Raw genomic sequence first — 20,913 nt, 5'->3', positions numbered from 1 at the left:
CTCAGCTAACAGATTATCTCCCATTCCTTTTCATTCATTCTTTTAACATATACATATTGAGCTCCTACTACATCAGGTGCTGTTCTAGGTCCCAGGGATATAAGAGCGAATAGAGGGCTTCCCTGGTGGCGCAGTGGTTGAGAGTCTGCCTGCCGATGCAGAGGATACGGGTTCGTGTCCCGGTCCGGGAAGATCCCACATGCCGTAGGGCGGCTGGGCCCGTGAGCCATGGCCGCTGAGCCTGCGCATCCGGAGCCTGTGCTCCGCAAGGGGAGAGGCCACAACAGTGAGAGGCCCGTGTACCGCCGAAAAAAAAAAAAAAAAAAAGGGCTTCCCTGGTGGCGCAGTGGTTGGGAGTCCGCCTGCCGATGCGGGGGATGCGGGTTCGTGTCCCGGTCTGGGAGGATCCCACATGCCGCGGAGTGGTTGGGTCCGTGAGCCATGGCCGCTGAGCCTTGCGCGTCCGGAGCCTGTGCTCCGCAACGGGAGAGGCCACAGCAGTGAGAGGCCCGCGTACCACCAAAAAAAAAAAAAAAAAAAAAGAGCGAATAGAGACACAGTCTCTGTCCTCAGTGGTATAAAATAACCTAGTGGCAGACAACAGAATTAAAGCCAGGTTTGTCTAACCTGCTCTAAAAGTCTACATTTTTAAGTGGTTCTAAATCCCCCAACTGTTTTTGTAAATGTTCTTCAGATGATCTGTATTTAAGGCAGAATTCTGATAATTTAAGAAACAAGGCTGTTTCTTAAATTAACATAAAATATTTTTTGTTTCAATTTATCTTTAACTCCTGATACAGACTCTGCCAATGAAAAATATTCAGTAAATGAAGAGACAACAGGATTTGGAAATAGATGGAGTCTCATTGTTGCATTGAACTTTTCATCATAGCATTTGGCCTAGAACAATTTGACATGTCCATCTTACAGATAATAGAAAAAAATAGTAGAAGAGTAGGCTGCCATCTCAACTCTGTCTTCTACACTGATAGAGACAACTGATATTAGTCTTGTTTGTTTTTTTCTGTTTTTTGTTTGTTTGTTTTTTGGGTTTTTTTGGCCGCACAGCGAGGCTTGCAGGATCTTAGTCCTCCAACCAGGGATCAAACCCGCACTCTCGGTAGTGAAAGCACAGAGTCCTAACCACTGAACCACCAGGGGATTAGTCTTGTTGATGCTTAGGATCCCAGAGAAAAGAAATGACATTTTCTCTAAGATTCACAAACCATTCACAGCACCCGGTAAGCTACCTTGCAAGCAACTGTAGTTCTAAAAGTCAGAGGAACAAAAAACTGTACTGTCAGTAAGGTCACTGAGCTAGTGCTTCATAAATTGGTTATTAAATTTTAGAGTTAACCTTAAAATTTTTCTCAGATAGAATGCCACATTTGGAATAATATATTTTAAAGAGATGCCTTAGTAATGGTGTAAAAAACAATAGATTTTGGGGCTTCCCTGGTGGCGCGGTGGTTGAGAGTCCGCCTGCCGATGCAGGGGACATGTGTTCGTGCCCCGGTCCGGGAAGATCCCACATGCCGCGGAGCGGCTGGGCCCGTGAGCCATGGCCGCTGAGCCTGCGCGTCCGGAGCCTGTGCTCCACAACGGGAGAGGCCACAACAGTGAGAGGCCCGCGTACCGCAAAAAAAAAAAAAAAAAAAAAAAAAGAATAGATTTTTACATACTCTCTCTCCAACAAGATTATAAATGCTTAAATAGAGTGACTGATAATTCCTTCATATGCTTGCTTATTATCTGTCTCCCTCTCTTCCCCGAACACACACTAGAACATAAGCTGTATTTTGAGAGTCTAGAACAAGTGTTTAACATACATTAAGTGCTCTTAAAAATTTGTGAAATGAATAAACAATCTGCTTACAGAGTCTCAGTGTCAAGTAAATGTATTTGTTTCTAAGTGGTAATAATATAATAACAAACATGAAGTGACAAAGTTGGTAAGAAACAAAGGACAAAGGACTTCCTTTACTATTTTCAGTCCTTAACTAATTTCCTCTTCCCTTCTCTCCCCAGAGGTGGCTGAATTGCTTACTTTTAGGTCTCAGGTATCTCTAAGAAAGTACCTACCAAATTACAACTCTCATGGAGAGCAGCCAACATTGAGATATATTTTTATTTTAATATAGCTGTGGTGCTATCAATGCTATTTCAGTCCTTCCCGCCATGGTCAACTCCACCCGCTCTCTTCCTGAGGAGAAAAGAAACACTTACCAAAGAACTATTCATAGTTGTATCTGTTGTGCAAGCAGCGAAGTAACCTTCAGCATCTGCAAACTACAAATTAATGAGACATAAAATTCAATTAAACTCATGAAATAAGGTAGAACTAGTGTGAGTCACAGCTCAAAGGTACAGAACCAAAAATCCAGACCTATAAGGGTATAAACATTTTTTTTTAAAGACACCAATTGTACTTGAACATTTCTTACTGTTTTTTCTTAATTAATTAATTTATTTATTTATTTTTGGCTGTGTTGGGTCTTCGTTTCTGTGCGAGGGCTTTCTCTAGTTGTGGCAAGCGGGGGCCACTCTTCATCGCGGTGCGCGGGCCTCTCACTATCGCAGCCTCTCCTGTTGCGGAGCACAGGCTCCAGACGCGCAGGCTCGGTAGTTGTGGCTCACGGGCCTAGTTGCTCCGCGGCATGTGGGATCTTCCCAGACCAGGGCTCGAACCCACGTCCCCTGCATCAGCAGGTGGACTCTCAACCACTGTGCCACCAGGGAAGCCCTATAATCATTATTAATAATAATAGCAGCTAATGCCAAGTACTCAACCATGTAAGGTAAGTATTATCATCTTTATTTTATTGATGAGGAAATTGAGGATAAGAAATTTCATCTAAGTAACAGAACTAGGATTAAAGCCCAGTTTAGTCTAACTCTGAACTTAAGCCCTTTTCACAATATTATAATAACATTTCAGATCACCAGGGAGAGGATGGATGGGTTAGTGAAGAAGGCAAATAACATCTTAGCATTATCATGATAACAGTGTTAACCTCAAGAATCCCCTAAATGGATTCAGACACTGGACCACTTTGAGAACCACTGTGCTAGTGCTGTAAAAGCATGCTTTTATTCACACCCACAACTACCCTATCATTTATCCCTGCTTAAAGTTTGAAGAGGTTAAATAACTTGCTAAAGATCACACAATCAGCAAGTGACAGAACAAGATTCAAACACCAGAAGCCCATGCCCTTAAAAAACCTTTATAAATCAGTAAGAAAGAGTTATTGTAGAAAAATGGACAAGATAAGGACAACTCACAAAAGAATTCTACTGTGCAACAAATATATGAAAAAGTAACCAAAAACACACAGATTAAACAAGATACCACTGTCTACCTATCATATTGGCAAAGCATTAGGGTTTTGCTAAGAGTTCAGTCTCATGCACTGCTAACAGACATAAATCAGGTGCAATTATTGTAGATGATAATTTAGCAAAAGGAATCAAAAGCTATATAATGACATTACTGTTTTATCCAGCAATTATACTTTTAGGAATTTATCCTAAGTAAATAACTACAGATGTGTACAAAGACATTCCTATTTAATTACAACAAAAGAGAAAGTGAAGGGACTTCCCTGGTGGCGTAGTGGTTAAGAATCCGCCTGCCAATGCAGGGGACATGGGTTCGAGCCCTGGTCTGGGAAGATCCCACATGCCGTGGAGCAACTAAGCCTGTGCGCCACAAGTACTGAGCGTGTGCTCTAGAGCCCATGAGCCACAACTACTGAGCCTGTATGCCACAACTACTGAAGCCCACGTACCTAGAGCCTGTGCTCTGCAACAAGAGGAGCCACCACAATGAGAAGCCCGTGCACTGCAATGAACAGTAGACCCCGTTCGCTGCAACTCGAGAAAGCCCGCGTGCAGCAACAAAGACTCAACGCAGCCAAAAATAAAAATAAATAAATTTATTTTTAAAAAATTGGGGAAAAGAAAAAAATGGTTAAAATGGTAAATTTGATGTTACATGTATTTTACCACAATTTTAAAAAGAGAGAAAAGGATAGAGAATTAAAAAGGAAAAAAAAAAAAGGAAAAGGATTAATGTAAAAGAGAGTTTTATGGGCTTCCCTGGTGGTGGCGCAGTGGTTAGGAATCCACCTGCCAATGCAGGGAACACAGGTTAGAGCCCTGATCCGGGAAGATCCCACATGCTGTAGAGCAACTAAGCCCATGTGCCACAACTACTGAGCCTGCGTTCTAGAGCCTGTGAGCCACAACTACTGAAGCCCATGTGCCTAGAGCCCATGCTCCTCAAGAAGAACAAGAGAAGCCACCGCAATGAGAAGCCCGCGCACTGCAACAAAGAGTAGCCCCCGCTAACCGCAACTAGAGAAAGCCCGCGTGCAGCAACAAAGACCCAACGCAGCCAAAAATAAATAAATAAATAAATAAATGTGTAAAAAATTAAAAAAAAAGAGAGTTTTATATTCTTCATTATCAAAAATTCAGTTTCTACTACACGGAAGATACATCACTACATAAACTGCCATTTCTTTCAACACTCATAAACAAGCATTTTATGTGACATTAGTGATGGAATATAATTTCATTAGCCAAACATCTGAAATATGCCCTGAAATATGTTATTTTCATTTTAACATATAAACTTTGAATTAGTTTGCTTCTACAATCAACTTTATAGCTAATTAGATGATATTTATTTGATCTGCAAATGACCACAGACTCTAGATATTCTTCTTATCCTTTATCTTCCATCATCTTCTCCACATTAGTTGATTTGGACTAGTTAAGTAAGTCTTAACAACTCAGAGCATGTCATGAGGTAAGGGAAAGAAAGTGATTATGTACCTTTGACTTCTCACAAAACATTCTGATGCCAAGCTGATTAGAAGAGTAAATTTAAAAGTATGGACAAAAGCAAGTTTTTCTTATATCATGCTGTCTTCACTCATTTAAAGAACAAGTTAAAATCTGACTGTTTTTCAAGAAACTAACAGTTTGAAAAAATTTACCCCTGCTCCAACAAACAGTTAAAATTTTAAACTTACAAAAGCAGCATGCTTTCCTCGAAATCCTCTTGTACACTGTTGTCTCCATGGCTTCCAAATTATAAAGCCCAAAAGGTACAGAACAAACATAGATGTTTTTGCAAAGGTGCTGAAGAACGGTTTGTTGTACTGAGTAAAAACATACTGTGGAGGAAAAAGTTACAGAAACTGTGAGACAAACCTTATTACTCATTTCCAATAAAATACAGTTATTACATGATTTTTAACTCTAGAAGTTCATTTGGAAGGGAAAGATCAAAAGGGATTATAAAAATATTTTGAATTCATTTCTGAATATTGTATTTGCCTTGCATACAAAGGATAATATTTCCAAAACAAAGCAGCAACAACTTGCACAACAACTTTTGTTCAATAGTCACTGAAAACCTACTATGCAACAGTATCTATACTAGCAGCTAAGGAAAAACAAGATAGGATTTCCTGAGAGGAGATCTATAGATACAGATACAGATATATAGACACAGATATAGATATGAAGAATACACAGTGTTATGTGCTAATACCATGATAGGGGGATACAGGGTACCATGAGAGTACCAAGGAAAGACGGACCACTTTGAACGTTTCAGAAGTTTCCCAAAAGAAGCTATTCTTGATCTGTATCTGAAGGCCCAAACAGAGGAAATAGCATAAAGAGAAGCAATGAAACAGTATGGGGTATGAAGAAAACTGCATGAAGTTTAATGTTATTAGGAAGTTATACAACAACCTGTAATCACTGTTTTTTTGTTTGATTTTTTAAAATTGAACTATAGTTGATTTACAGTGTTGTGTTAGTTTCAGGTGTATAGCCAAGTGATTCAGTTTTTTATGTATATATATCTATATATATATATTCTTTTTCAGATTCTTTTCCATTATAAGTTATTACAAGATATTGAATATAGTTCCCTGTGCTATACAGTAGATCCTTGTAATCCTCATTTAAATTGAAAATATCAGAATGAAGTCATAATTTTTGTTTCCAAAAAAAACCCCCAAAAAACCTAGTTATATGCATTGAAAAGGCCTAGAAAAAAATGATAACCCAGAGGGGGCAGACAGCAGAAGGAAGAAGAACTACAATTCTACAGCCTGTGGAAGGAAAACTATATTCACAGAAAGATAGACTAAATGGAAAGGCAGAGAACTTTGTACCAGACGAAGGAGCAAGATAAACCCCACAAAAACAACTAAATTACGTGGAGATAGGCAACCTTCCAGAAAAAGAATTCAGAATAATGACAGTGAAGATGATCCAGGACCTCGGAAAAAGAATGGAGGCAAAGATCGAGAAGATGCAAGAAATGTTTAACAAAGACCTAGAAGAATTAAAGAACAAATAAACAGAGATTAACAATACAATAACTGAAATGAAAACTACACTAGAAGGAATCAATAGCAGAATAACTGAGGCAGAAGAACGGATAAGTGACCTGGAAGACAGAATGGTGGAATTCACTGCTGCAGAACAGAATAAAGAAAAAAGAATGAAAAGAAATGAAGACAGCCTAAGAGACCTCTGGGACAACATTAAACACAACAACATTCGCTTTATAGGGGTCCCAGAAGGAGAAGAGAGAGAAAGGACCTTAGAAAATATTTGAAGAGATTATAGTCAAAAACTTCCCTAACATGGGAAAGGAAATAGCCACCCAAGTCCAGGAAGCACAGCCAGTCCTATACAGGATAAACCCAAGGAGAAACACACCGAGACACATAGTAATCAAATTGGCAAAAATTAACGACAAAGAAGACAATTATTGAAAGCAGCAAGGGAAAAACGACAAATAACATACAAGGGAACTCCCATAAGGTTAACAGCTGATTTCTCAGCAGAAATGCTACAAGCCAGAAGGGAGTGGCATGATACACTAAAACTGATGAAAGGGAAGAACCTACAACCAAGATTACTCCACCCAGTAAGGATCTCATTCAGATTTGACGGAGAGATCAAAAGCTTTATAGACAAGCAAAAGCTAACAGAATTCAGCACCACGAAACCAGCTCTACAACAAATGCTAAAGGAACTTCTCTAAGTGGGAAACACACAAGAAGAAAAGGACCTACAAAAACAAACGCAAAACAATTAAGAAAATGGTGATAGCAACATACATATTGATAATTACCTTAAACGTGAATGGATTAAATGCTCCAACCAAAAGACACAGGCTTGCTGAATGGATACAAAAACAAGACCCATATATATGCTATCTACAAGAGACCCACTTCAGACCTAGGGACACATAGAGACTGAAAGTGAGGGGATGGAAAAAGATATTCCATGTAAATGGAAATCAAAAGAAAGCTGGAGTACCAACACTCATATCAGATAAAATAGACTTTAAAATAAAGAATATTACAAGAGACAAGGAAGGAAGTACGTAATGATCAAGGGATTGATCCAAGAAAAAGACGTAACAATTATAGATACATATGCACCCAACAAAGGAGCAACTCAATACATAAGGCAACTGCTAACAGCTATAAAAGAGGAAATTGGGCTTCCCTGGTGGCGCAGTGGTTGAGAGTCCGCCTGCTGATGCAGGGGACACGGGTTCGTGCCCTGGTCTGGGAAGATCCCACATGCCCTGGAGTGGCTGGGCCCGTGAGCCATGGCTGCTGAGCCTGTGCTTCTGGAGCCTGTGCTCCACAACGGGAGAGGCCACAACAGTGAGAGGCCCACGGACCGCAAAAAAAAAAAAAAGAGGAAATTGACAGTAACATAATAATAGTCGAGGGCTTTAACACCTCACTTACAACAATGGACAGATCATGCAGACAGAAAAATAATAAGGAAACACGAGCTTTAAATGACACAACAGACCAGATAGATTTAATTGATATTTATAGGACATTCCATTCAAAAACAGCAGATTACACTTTCTTCTCAGGTGCACACAGAACATTCTCCAGGACAGATCACGTCTTGGGTCACAAATCAAGCCTTGGTAATTTTTTTTTTTTTTTTTTTTTTGCGGTACACGGGCCTCTCACTGCTGTGGCCTCTCCCGTTGCGGAGCACAGGCTCTGGACACGCAGGCTCAGCGGCCCTGGATGCGCAGGCTCAGCGGCCATGGCTCACGGACCTAGCTGCTCTGCGGCATGTGGGATCTTCCCGGACCGGGGCACAAAACCGTGTCCCCTGCATCGGCCGGCGGACTCTCAACCACTGCGTCACAAGGGAAGCCCAAGCCTTGGTAAATTTAGGAAAACAAATCGTATCAAGCATCTTTTCCGACCACAACGCTATGAGATTAGAAATTAATTACAGGAAAAAAACGTAAAAAACACAAACACATGTAGGCTAAACAATATGTTACTAAATAACCAAGAGATCACTGAAGAAATCAAAGAGGAAATCAAAAAATACCTAGAGACAAATTACAACGAAAACATGATGATCCAAAACCTATGGGATGCAGCAAAAGCAGTTGTAAGAGGGAAGTTTAGAGCTATACAAGCCTACCTCAGGAAACAAAAAAAACCTCAAATAAACAAGTTAAACTTACACCTAAAAGAACTAGAGAAAGAAGAACAAACAAAACCAGTTAGTAGAAGGCAAGAAATAATAAAGATCAGAGCAGAAATAAATAAAATAGAAACAAAGAAAACAATAGCAAAGATCAATAAAACTAAAAGCTGGTTCTTTGAGAAGATAAACAAAATTGATAGACCTTTAGCCAGACTCATCAAGAAAAAGAGGGAGAGGACTCAAATCAATAAAATTAGAAATGAAAGAGGAGAAGTTACAATGGACACTGCAGAAAAACAAAGCATCATAAGAGACTACTACAAGCAACTCTATGCCAATAAAATGGACAACCTGGAAGAAATGGACAAATTCTTAGAAAGGTATAACCTTCCAAGACTGAACCAGGACAAAATAGAAAATATGAACAGACCAATCACAAGTAACGAAATTGAAACTGCGATTAAAAATCTTCTAACAAACAAAACCCCAGGACCAGATGGCTTCACAGGTGAATTCTATCAAACATTTAGAGAAGAGCTAACACCCAACCTTCTCAAACTCTTCCAAAAAACTGCAGAGGAAGGAACACTCCCAAACTCATTCTATGAGGCCACCATCACCCTGATACCAAAACCAGATACTAAGAAAACAAAAATACTACAAAAAAAAGAAAATTACAGACCAATATCACTGATGAATATAGATGCAAAAATCCTCAAAAAAAATACTAGCAAACAGAATCCAGACAGCAATCAGAGAAGAAAAAGAAATAAGAGGAATCCAAATTGGAAAAGATGTAAAGCTGTCACTCTTTTCAGATGATATGATACTGTACATAGAGAATACTAAAGACTCTAACAAAAAACTACTAGAGCTAATCAATGAATTTGGTAAAGTAGCAGGATACAAAATTAATGCACAGAAATCTCTTGCATTCCTATACACTAATGACGAAAAACCTGAAAGAGAAATTAAGGGAACACTCCCATTTACCACTGCAACAAAAAGAATAAAATACCTAGGAATAAACCTACCAAAGGAGACAAAAGACCTGTATGCAGAACAGAATAAGACACTGATGAAAGAAATTAAAGATGATACAAACAGGTGGAGAGATATACCATGTTCTTTGATTGGAAGAATCAACATTTTAAAAATGACTCTACTACCCAAAGCAATCTACAGATTCAATGCAACCCCTATCAAACTGCCAATGGCATTTTTCACAGAAGTAGAACAAAAAATTTCACAATTTGTATGGAAACACAAAAGACCCCGAATAGCCAAAGCAATCTTGAGAAAGAAAAATGGAGCTGGAGGACTCAGACTCCCTGACTTCAGACTATACTACAAAGCTACAGTAATCGAGACAGTATGGTACTGGCACAAAAACAGAAATATAGATCAATGGAACAGGATAGAAAGCCCAGAGGTAAACCCATGCACATATGGTCACCTTATTTTTGATAAAGGAGGCAAGAATATACAATGAAGAAAAGACAGCCTCTTCAATAAGTGGTGCTGGGAAAACTGGACAGCTACATGTGAAAGAATGAAATTAGAACACTCCCTAACACTATACACAAAAATAAACTCAAAATGGATTAAAGACATACATGTAAGGCCAGACACTAAAAAACTCTTAGAGGAAAACATAGGCAGGACACTCTATGACATAAATCACAGCAAGATCCTTTTTGACCCACCTCCTAGAGTAATGGAAATAAAAACAAAAATAAAGAAATGGGACCTAATGAAACTTAAAAGCTTTTGCACAGCAAAGGGAACCATAAACAAGATGAAAAGACAACCCTCAGAATGGGAGAAAATATTTGCAAATGAAGCAACTGACAAAGGATTAATCTCCAAAATTTACAAGCAGCTCATGCAGCTCAATAACAAAAAAACAAACAACCCAATCCAAAAATTAGCAGAAGACCTAAATAGACATTTCTCCAAAGAAGATATACAGACTGCCAACAAACACATGAAAGAATGCTCAACATCACTAATCATGAGAGCAATGCAAATCAAAACTACAATGAGGGGGCTTCCCTGGTGGCGCAGCAGTTGAGAATCTGCCTGCTAATGCAGGGGACACGGGTTCGAGCCCTGGTCTGGGAGGATCCCACATGCCGCGGAGCAACTAGGCCCGTGAGCCACAACTACTGAGCCTGCGCGTCTGGAGCCTGTGCTCCGCAACAAGAGACGCCGCGATAGTGAGAGGCCTGTGCACTGTGATGAAGAGTGGTCCCTGCTTGCCACAACTAGAGAAAGCCCTCACACAGAAACGAAGACCCAACATAGCAAAAATAAATAAATAAATTAATAAACTCCTACTGCCAACATCTTTAAAAAAAAAAAAAAAAACTACAATGAGGTATCACCTCACACCAGTCAGAACGGCCATCATCAAAAAATCTACAAACAATAAGTGCTGGAGAGGGTATGGAGAAAAGGGAACCCTCTTGCATTGTTGGTGGGAATGTAAATTGATATAGCCACTATGGAGAACAATATGGAGAATCCTTAAAAAAATAAAAATAGAACTACCATACAGCCCAGCAATCCCACTACTGGGCATATACCCAGAGAAAACCGTAATTCAATAAGAGTCATGTACTACAATGTTCACTGCAGCTGTATTTACAATAGCCAGGACATGGAAGTAACCTAAGTGTCCATCGACATATGAATGGATAAAGAAGATGTGGCACATATATATGATGGAATATTACTCAGCCCAGAAAAGAAACGGAATTGGGTCATTGGTAGAGAGGTGGATGGATCTATAGAATGTCATACAGAGTGAAGTAAGCCGGAAAGAGAAAAACAAATACCCTATGCTAACACATGTATGTGGAACCTAGACAAATGGTACAGATGAACCGGTTTGCAGGGCAGAAATGGAGACACAGATGTAGAGAACAAACGTATGGACACCAAGTGGGGAAAGTGGCGGTGGGGAGGTGGTGGTGGTGTGAAGAATTGGGAGATTGGGATTGACATGTATACACCGATGTTGTATGAAACTGATAACTAATAAGAACCTGCTGTATAAAAAAATAAGTAAAATTAAATAACAAAAAAAAGATAACCCAGAAGGAATGAGCACCTCTAGAATGCAGATGATGATCTGTACCATCTTGCACCCAAAAAAAAACACAGGCCCTTGAAGAAAGGGTCAAATTCAAGTATGGGGCAGGAATGTATGAGATGAGTCTGGGGCATCTTGTGCCAGAAGGCAAACAGGATGTTAAAGATTAATGGGGTAATATTGAAAGGACACTGGAGAGAATTTAAAGGGGCTCCCACCGGCCACAGATAGGGCAGTTTAAGCATCAAAAGGGATAATAACCACAATTGCTTAAAACACATCAAATATACAAAAATCCATAAATGTATAATGATATGCAAAAAATCCTCAATGGTTACTTCCAGAAGTTGCTAGGCAACATTAGTTTAAAATGAATAAAGGGGGAAAAAATGAATAAAGGGAAAGAATCAAGATTTATCCAACCTTTCCTATATGACCCGTGTATCAGGATAACCAAAGAGTAGTTGTGGAAAAGTTCTCCTTAAAGAATTCTAGCTAATAAACGCAGCAGGAACGACCCTTAAAAAAATCACCATTTTACAACCCTAGTGAAATACTCTATCTGGGCAATAATCATATGGATATTCAACCACTACCTAAAGATTGATGAGGAACTTACAGTGCTCACATTGGCATCATCCAAAGTAAGACTTGCAGACGTTATGGGCCTCATGTTGTGATATCAAAGGAAGTACCCAATACCACCAAGGCACTTTTTCCTAAAAATTGAACCTAAATCAAATCAAGACTTCACATCTACCATTTTACAGGAAATAAGAGAGACAAAGGAGCAAGCTAAATGACGTCTCAAGGAAGTAACTAGCCAAATCCAGAACGTGTGTGCTGTGGACTGAACGTTTGTATCCACTTAGGTGAAAATCTTAACCACCAATGTGATGGCATGAGGAAGCAGGAGCCTGTGGGATGTGACTAGGTCACGAGGGTAAGTCATGAATGAGATTAGTTCCATAGAAAAGAGACTCCCCAGAGTTCTCCTGCCCCTTCTGCTTTGTGAGGACACAGTGAGAAGACTGCCATCTAAGAGCCAGGAAGCGGTTCACAACAGACATCAAAACTGCTGGCGCCTTGATCTTGGGTTTTTCAGTCTCCAGAACTGTAAGAAATGTTGTTTGAACCACCCAGTCTACGGTAGTCTGTTACGGTAGCAGCCCAAATGGACTACGACAGTGTGATATATTCTACAGGAAGAATGATCCAATTTCTCCAACAAATCAGAAAAAAAAAAAAAAAAAAAGAAAGGGAGGGAATACGGTTAAGGACTAAAAGTGACTTAAAAGTTCCAACAAATGTAATGTGTGATCTTTGACTAGATCCTAACCTAAAAAGACGTCCTCGACAACCAGGGAGATTTGAATATCAGATGATTTTAATGAATTATAATTGATTTTGTGAGATATATTAATGGCATGGTAATTATATTTTAAAAATTAGAAGTCCTTTTGAAATGAATATGAAAGAATTTATAGGTGAAATGACAGGTAGCTAGAATTTGCTTTAAACACTGGAAGAAAAAATGTTTGGGAAGGGGTTGATAAGATTGGCAAAATTTGGGGCTTCCCTGGTGGCACAGTGGTTAAGAATCCGCCTGCCAAGGCAGGGGACACGAGTTTGAGCCCTGGTCAGGGAAGATCCCACATGCCGTGGAGCAACTAAGCCCATGCACCACAACTACTGAGCCTGTGCTCTAGAGTCCACGAGCCACAACTACTGAGCCCGCGAGCCACAACTACTGAAGCCTGCGCGCCTAGAGCCCGTGCTCCGCAACGAGAGAAGCCACCGCAATGAGAAGCCCGTGCACCACAACGAAGAGTAGCCCCCGCTCGCAGCAACTAGAGAAAAGCCCACGTGCAGCAACAGACCCAACACAGCCAAAAATAAATAAATAGAATAAGTAAATCTATTTAAAAAAAAAGATTGGCAAAATTTGATAACTGTTAAAGGTAAGTGATGGGTACATGAAGATCCATTACACCATTCTCTCTACTTTGTATATGCCAGAAAATTTCCACAATAAAAAGACTGATTTTCAATTTTGAAATACACAGTATATCTTAAGTTTGAAGAGCATATCTGGCTGAGGAATTAGACGCATTACATATGCTCCTGGATAACCAAATTATAAAATATCCTCTTATTAACAGGTTTTACTTTTTTCAAAAATAGGGACAAGTTTGTTGTTGGGTTGTTTTTTTTTTTACTTTGCTTAGATATGGATTGTTAAATTATAATTTAATCAGGTGTGCTTTTGTCCTAAATTTTATTACGTGATAAATAAAAACAAAACTATTTATTTAAACTAAAATAAAATTTTAAAGATAGGCTTATTTCCCTGTCAACATTAAAGAGGTTTCTTTGTAGTTAAACTACAGAATGTTAATCTAAAAACTAAAAAGGTTGTAGAAAAGTGAAAAATAAATGGCCTATTGTATTCCAGAGCCTAAGTCCAGAAAGGCTAAACATTTATTCATTCATCGGATACAATGTCAATGTCAACTATTTACTTAGCTACCATGTGAGATGACCAGCAGTATCATACTGCTTCTTGTGACATTTAAGCTCATTTTATAAATGCTAGTCTTCCTTTTGCCTTAAGATAGCAACATGTAAGTTGAAATGCAATGTAACTTCTGAAAATAGGTTTTTACAGAGATCATTAGCCAAACAGAATAAAGTACCTGTACAAGTTGAAAGAAAAACTAGCTTGTGAACTCAAAATACCACATTACTACCGACAGGTCATCAATAAAAACAACATAAAATTTAACTAAAGGCAATCACTGTATATATATACTTCATAATAATGTTTGAATCGGCAAACATATAAATGTCCATGCACGCATGTATGTGTACGATAGTGCCCTGTACATGAAAACTCAGATCACTTTCACTCATCTGTCCTAAAGCATTCTCACTTTCTACTAAATGGTGACAAATGGATTCGCATCCTAGATGGCTGTTCCACTAGAAGATAGTATTTCTAAAGAAGGAAATTAATTTAGGAAAAAAACAACAAAAACACCCACAAATATTAAGAAAATATGCATGTATCTCATTTTCTAAATAACCTCCCTAAAAGATATAAGAAAACTGTATGAAGCAACAAAAAGAGTATCCTTTCAGTTGCAACTTGAATTGATACTAATTCATTATCAAAGAAAAGATAAATAATTCAACAATCTTCAAAATACTGCTTTAAGATGAGAGACAGTAATGACGAGAGATACTATAACAATATTTCTATAACGCAACATCATTCCTAGACAAGAATTACATACCGAAGTAAGTTCTGAGGATGCGACCCATATCACATCAACAAGTAGGAGAATAACAATCCCAAGAGCCATTCGCCTGCGCTGAGTGAAACCACTGCTCTGGGAATTCATTCGGTTCATGATAAATACACACACCATTTGCAGTCTGTTTCGTGAAAATACAGATCACATTAGAGGAGATATTTTTTAAATAACCATATAAAAATGAGAAAATTAGTATAACAGAAATATCTTACATTTTTAAAGCTAATGTTCAGGTTGAAAGTCATACAGGTTAAAAAAAAAAAGGTGTGTAATTTACCTTATTTTAAAGGCCTTTCTGAGGTCTTCAAGAGCAGCGCCTGAAAACTGGTCAGATCTGAGTCTAAACGGAGGTGAAGAACTCAGCGCACCTAAAAACCACCACGAAACAATGCTTATGAAAACATCAACCACTCAACATAAGATTCCTAAGCTCTTTTTCACTGTTCACCTTCCAAATGAAAGCAAATGAAAGAATATCAAAGTGTGTAAAATATAACTGACACTTTCCTCTAGACTTTCATGTTATCCGTTGTGCATTTCAAATTATACTCAGAAAAGAACATGGTACAGGAAAAAAAAAAAGCAGTATTCAACAAACGGCATATTTAAGAATAGTTAGCTACTGAAAAACAGCTTCTCCGAGTTTCATAAATACAGAACTGCATTCGCCTCCCGTGCCTCTCTCCGGAGGTACCCACTCCCGGGACAGCGTCTAGACACGCGCCTGTTTCTACGTGTCTTTTCCGTCCCCGATCTCGAGCGGAGTTGGGTGAGATGTGAGAGGAAGGGATTTGTTGTGAGTCTAGACGGCACGTTTCCAAGCACCTCACGTGGTAAAGGGAAAGGATCCTCCAGGCTTCCCCACCCACCCCTGTCACTTATTTTAGATCTAAACAGTCATTCACGAGGTGGGTGGGGAAACAGCTGTTAAAGAGAATCTTCCTTTTTCGGAGGAAAAAAAAAGAAAAGTTAAGCCGGTGACGCCTCCCCAGGGAAGGCGAGTAAAAAGCCCTGAAGCGGCGGCGCCCAGGCTGCCTCCCCAGACACCGTTGCCGTTTCGGTCAAAGCACGTCGGCTGCTACCAAAGGCTGGAGGTGGGGCTGTTGGTGGACCCTCGATCCCGGTTTCGGCTCCGGGTGATTTCGCGGGCCTTCCGTGCCTACCTACCTGGCCTTCCTGCCCAGCGATGGTGTCGTGGCGGCACCATGAGCGGACCCGGCCCGGACCCGCCGCCGCCCAGGGCCACGGCCGCGGCCTCGGACTCACAGGGCTGTCGCGGCGCCTGACATTGCGCTGCGCTGGAGGCCCAGCCCCTGAAGCCCCGGTGCCCCTCGGGGCTAGGCTGCCGACGCCACCCGGCTCCACTCGGCCCGGGAGGGCGGGGAGCAGGCGAGAGTGAGGAACCGCGCAGGCAGCGATGGCCGCGGAGGCCTGGAGCTGGATCCTGGCCCCGCCCCCCGGCCCCGCCCCCGGCCCCGGCCAGCCAGCCTGGCCTGCGGCCCGCCCCACGGCCGGAGGGCGGTGGCACGCGGGTTACGTCACGGAGGCGCAACGGCGGCCGCGGGAGGGTCCGCCTCTAGGGTGGTTTGGCGGCGCTGGGCACAGAGCGCGAATATGCGGCTGGGGCGGCAGGGAGGAGCGGAGGTGGGAAGAAGGGAAGTGGGGCGCGGTGGAAGGAGAGGGAAGCGGGCGTGGGTGGCTGGGTTGGAGCGAAGGTCAAGGGAGGTGGCCAAGCCTCCAGATGGCCCCGCACTAAAAGAAGAGATAGTAACTCCATTTCTTACAAAGTTCGGTCAGGCGACTCCCGATATTCCTTTCTCGAGAAGAGGCCGGAAAAGCAAAATGGCTTGGGAGAACTTTTGCTTTCTGGAAACTTTTTGTATGTAAAGTAGATCCCAGCTCTGGGAATTAGAAGCTGTATCCCTAGGGCAAGCTACTTCACCTCCCTGACCCTCAGTTTCCTCATCTGAAAAGTGGGCATAATAATAGCACCTGCCTCATCTGTTAGTTTGTACATATGCCAGGATTACATGAGCGTACAAATGTGAAGGGCTTAGATAATTCACGACAGGTAGAACACAAATGTTAATAATTATTACATTGTACAGATTTTTTCTTAATCATCTTTTCAGTATCCCATAAGAAAAATGGATTGCCAGTGTGCTGGTTTGCATTTAGAAAACAAAAACAATACTACGAGGTTCTGTATGGAGTTGTCTACCACCAGCACATTTGTAACATCTTTATGAGATGGTGTGAAGAAATGAAATTTTCTTACTTCTACAGTCAAATGTAGTGCATTTCTTACCTTTTTAATCTCTCGTTTTATTGAAATTGAATGTATTGAATTTTTTCAGTTGACTAATAAAACAATACCAATGGACTTTTTTGTGTTAATCTAGTCAATTTCAAATAAACTATCAGCACCAAGCTCTTTTAATAAATTATTCAGAAACGTGTCATGCAGAATAGAAAAACCTTAACCATTTACCTAAAATTACTACTTAGGGGAAATTTGTTTGCAGATATTAATCAAATTATTTCAGTACCTGCTTTATCCTTCTTTCTTTAGGGTGTCAGGCTCCTAATATGCTTAAGAATTTTTAAGCTACATTTATGATACACAGACTGAAAAAAATAGTAGCATTATGAATACCTCCCAGGATCTAAGAGTCAGGAAAATTAGGTTCTAATTCTTAATCTGACCACAGTTTATTGTGTAATCTTGAGGACTATTATTCTCTCTACCTCAGTTCTCCATCTATAAATATGCTGATACTCTTATCTGTTTCTTAAATAAATAATGCAAATGTAAGTACTTTGTAAATGTATATAAATTACCATTATTACCACTTATTTCCAGAGCATCTGCTAACAGATGGTGCCTCTAATCCTAGGTTAATCTTCCCTTAACATTTTTTTCCCAGCACACTCTGAGGAAAATTCCACTGGACTACTCTGAGTCAACAGGCCCTGGTGTGGTTTCTGTGCTGTGGCATCCTGACCTCAGGCATTTCTTTCTTTTGTTCCCGTATGTCTTGTCCAAGGCCAAGTCCTCAGGAACTTCAAAGTCTTAGAAAGCTGCTTTCTGATATAAGTTTAACTCATCTCTGTGTGATTAAGTCTTAAAAGCAGGTATCTTTACATTTCCCTTCCTACCAAATCCCAGCTGTCTACATTTTCAAATATAACTTATACAAGAGCAAGGATTTTTGCCTATATGGTCCTCCACTATCTCCTCAGCAGCTAGAATAGTGCCTAACACAGAACTGCAGTCAATATTTGTTGAATGAGCTTCAACATCCTGCCGTCTCTTGACCTTTTGAAGCCAATTTTCTTCCTCATAACTTCATTTCTGTTGGTAGTACTATTTTCGTAGTCTCACAGGCTTAAAAAGATTGATCTTTCATTTTTATTAATTTCCTTTTTACTCTTCAAAGTCGATCACTCTTCAAGTCCTTTTGAAATCTCTCAATAGTAGACCCTTAAGATTCATCAGTTAAGTCTTAAAAAAAAAATCCCCCGAAATATAGAGAATATAATTTCTTCAGTAAGTACCTATGTTACAGTATGAATATGCAAGCAAAGTTGTATGTGAGTGTACAGGACAGTCACTAGTTAACTAACTCCTGTACACCAGTATCAAAGATGACATTTTAAATTCAAGCCTCAGTAAAATTACAAATGGCTACGTCATGAGCCTTTGGAGCCCTCAGTTAATAGTTGAAACCACTTATAATAGTTCTGTGAATTCCAAGTGTGGAAATAAATAACACTCAAACGAGAACAAGCAAAAGATATTTATTCAGAGCTTGTGACAGGAAGGCAGTCAGCTCCCATCACTTGTATTTGGCAGAGACTCAAAGACAGGGAAGTGTAAAAGCTTTACAGTGGAAAAGGGGAACTGCTTCAGGATGCCTTGATTGTCGGTATGGGGAAACGAGAAAGACTAACCAGAAGCGAGGCATCCTAGGTGGTTGGTTAGGGCTGCGTATTTGCCTTTCTCTGGTTGGTCCTAAGTTGGAAACAGGGCAAAAACTTAGGAAGCTGGCAGTTATTGATCAAGTTCTGGCCAACAGTCTACTCGTGTAGCTTGTATGTTATCATCATATTCTCTTTAGTATGTACCAGAATGCTGGGTACACAAGCTCAATAAATAATTGATTTGATTTGTATCTAACACATGGTCTAATGGATAGAGGTTCACAATTTTTTTTTTTTTTTGTACACAAGAGACTGCTTTTGAATTTGAATTACTGCATTTTACGGGGTAAATAACATGCTGTAATGGAGGTCATAACCTTGGGAGATTCTGGGATATCTAAGGTCCTAAGGGTTTATTGTGTACACTCAAGTCCTAGACTTTAAAGGGTTTACAGGCAGGTTGGAGTAGCAAAATAGCAAGAGATCTGAATAAAAGTTCCAAACATATATAGAATAGGCATCCCAGGACAGTGCTTGATTGCTGGCCACTCATTGCCATGCCCTTGAGGGTATGGGCCAGAGTTCCGCAGGCATGATCTCTTTAGGTAAATATAAAGAAGGCTTTAGAAAACAGGTGGATCTGAGCTTCATTTTAATGATGGGTAGAATTTTGATGGGGGCAGGGTAGAGGAATGATTTTTTTTCTAAGAGAGTAAAAGAGTATGAGTGTAGGGGAGGAAAAATTCTTTTTTCCTTTCATCCTCCTAGGTTCTCCAGCTGGGGTCCTGTAAAATTAGACTGACAAAAGACAGATTAACAAGGGAATGACAGTTTATTAACACATACAGAGCATATCGTTTGGGAGAAATCTCAAGGAAAAGTAACTCAAATGGGCGGTTAGAGCTTGGGCTAATGTAGCATCTTAACAAAACAATAATTTCTAGAGATGTGACAAAGGAAAAGAGTTTCAGACTTTCAGGTGCAGCAACCCATGAGAAGGTAAATACATAGGGGCAGCTAATGGAATAAGGTTGGTTTGTGCAGGTCCACCTTGGCTTTCTGTCTTCTTCGTGGCCGTAAAACCTCCCAAGGAGAGGGGATTTAAGTATGGCAGTCCTTAATTTTTCAGAAGTTTCTGCTTTTAGTCAGGAAGGCTTCTTTCTGCATCTGTTGATCTCATTTGCCTCCAGCTCAAAATAATCCTTATGCCAAAGTGACAATTTTGCGGGGGGGGGGGGGCACATTCTGGTCTCTGACATGAGCAAGAAAGAAAGGTGTGTCCAGAGGCAACTGCTAAAACACTTGACAGAACATAGCATATATGGAAGGAAGGAATGGGAATTAAGACAGATCAGGTGGATTCTGGGGAGGTTGCAGCGTGTTGTGGGAACTAGTTCAGGGAGTTTGGACTTATAATTTGTATGTGAGGAGAATCTAAGAGCTTTTAAATAAGAGAGAAACACTTTTAGTAAGGCAGAAATTATTAAGTGTCCACTTGATGGCTACCAGTGTGGTAGTATTTTTGGCGCACTATGTAAGATATGGCCCTCAAGAAAACCATGTTATGGACAAAACTGATTATCTAATTAAAGCAGGCATTTGCTAAGCTAGAAAGTACTGAATCTAAACATACTTGGCTAGTATCCTTTTAGCACTATGTACCATGCTGGACGCCAAATCGATGCTCTTTTTGAAAATGGTCTCACTGGAGTGTTACTTCCTTTTATATCTTACCAGTGAAGGCATAATTGGTGAGGAATGAGATAAGAAAATAAGAGCCCCATTTCATTGATGCTGAGGAATTTAAAAGTGGCGCCGCCCGCGCCCACCCTGTGCTTTCAGCCAGCCCATCAGCCTCCTGCCAGCGGAGTGGCCCGTGCCCGCAGGTTACAGCATGGTAACGGGGAGCTCACTGACAGCCACATCCACTTCCCAACGTGCTCTTGACCTCCTCAGCTTCTCCCTTGTTCTCTCGTCTCCCATCTTGGTCTTGTGCGCTGCTTCTGATACTTGATACCTGATACCACGCGCCCAGTACAACCTTAGCTCTTTCCTCTC

The 20,913-nt window shown here is 40.3% G+C and overlaps 1 protein-coding gene across 3 annotated transcripts in view; it reads right to left on the bottom strand.

Annotated features, from left to right (window-relative positions):
• Window positions 1-16,387, bottom strand: part of SLC35F5 (solute carrier family 35 member F5) — a 44,896-nt gene extending 28,509 nt beyond the window's left edge. The window contains exons 1-5 of one of the 3 annotated variants that reach the window (XR_014016562.1): window positions 16,099-16,228; window positions 15,209-15,299; window positions 14,911-15,052; window positions 5,043-5,186; window positions 2,227-2,289 (exon numbers count right to left, since the gene is read on the bottom strand). Coding sequence is in view for 2 of the 3 variants with exons in the window: in XM_081243211.1 (XP_081099337.1) it covers window positions 2,227-2,289; window positions 5,043-5,186; window positions 14,911-15,052; window positions 15,209-15,299; window positions 16,099-16,138 (480 nt within the window). In the remaining variant the exon portion in view is untranslated. Of the gene's footprint in view, window positions 1-2,226; window positions 2,290-5,042; window positions 5,187-14,910; window positions 15,053-15,208; window positions 15,300-16,098 lie in introns of all 3 variants that reach the window. The other 2 variants (XM_081243211.1, XM_081243210.1) reach the window with 2 other exon arrangements.
• Between the last annotated feature and the right edge of the window lie 4,526 nt (window positions 16,388-20,913).

Source organism: Mesoplodon bidens (assembly GCF_964165515.1).
Source record: "Mesoplodon bidens genome assembly, chromosome: 8".
NCBI lineage: Eukaryota > Metazoa > Chordata > Mammalia > Artiodactyla > Ziphiidae > Mesoplodon > Mesoplodon bidens.
The sequence above is the reverse complement of the archived record's forward strand: the minus strand, read 5'-3'. Positions and strand labels throughout refer to the sequence as shown.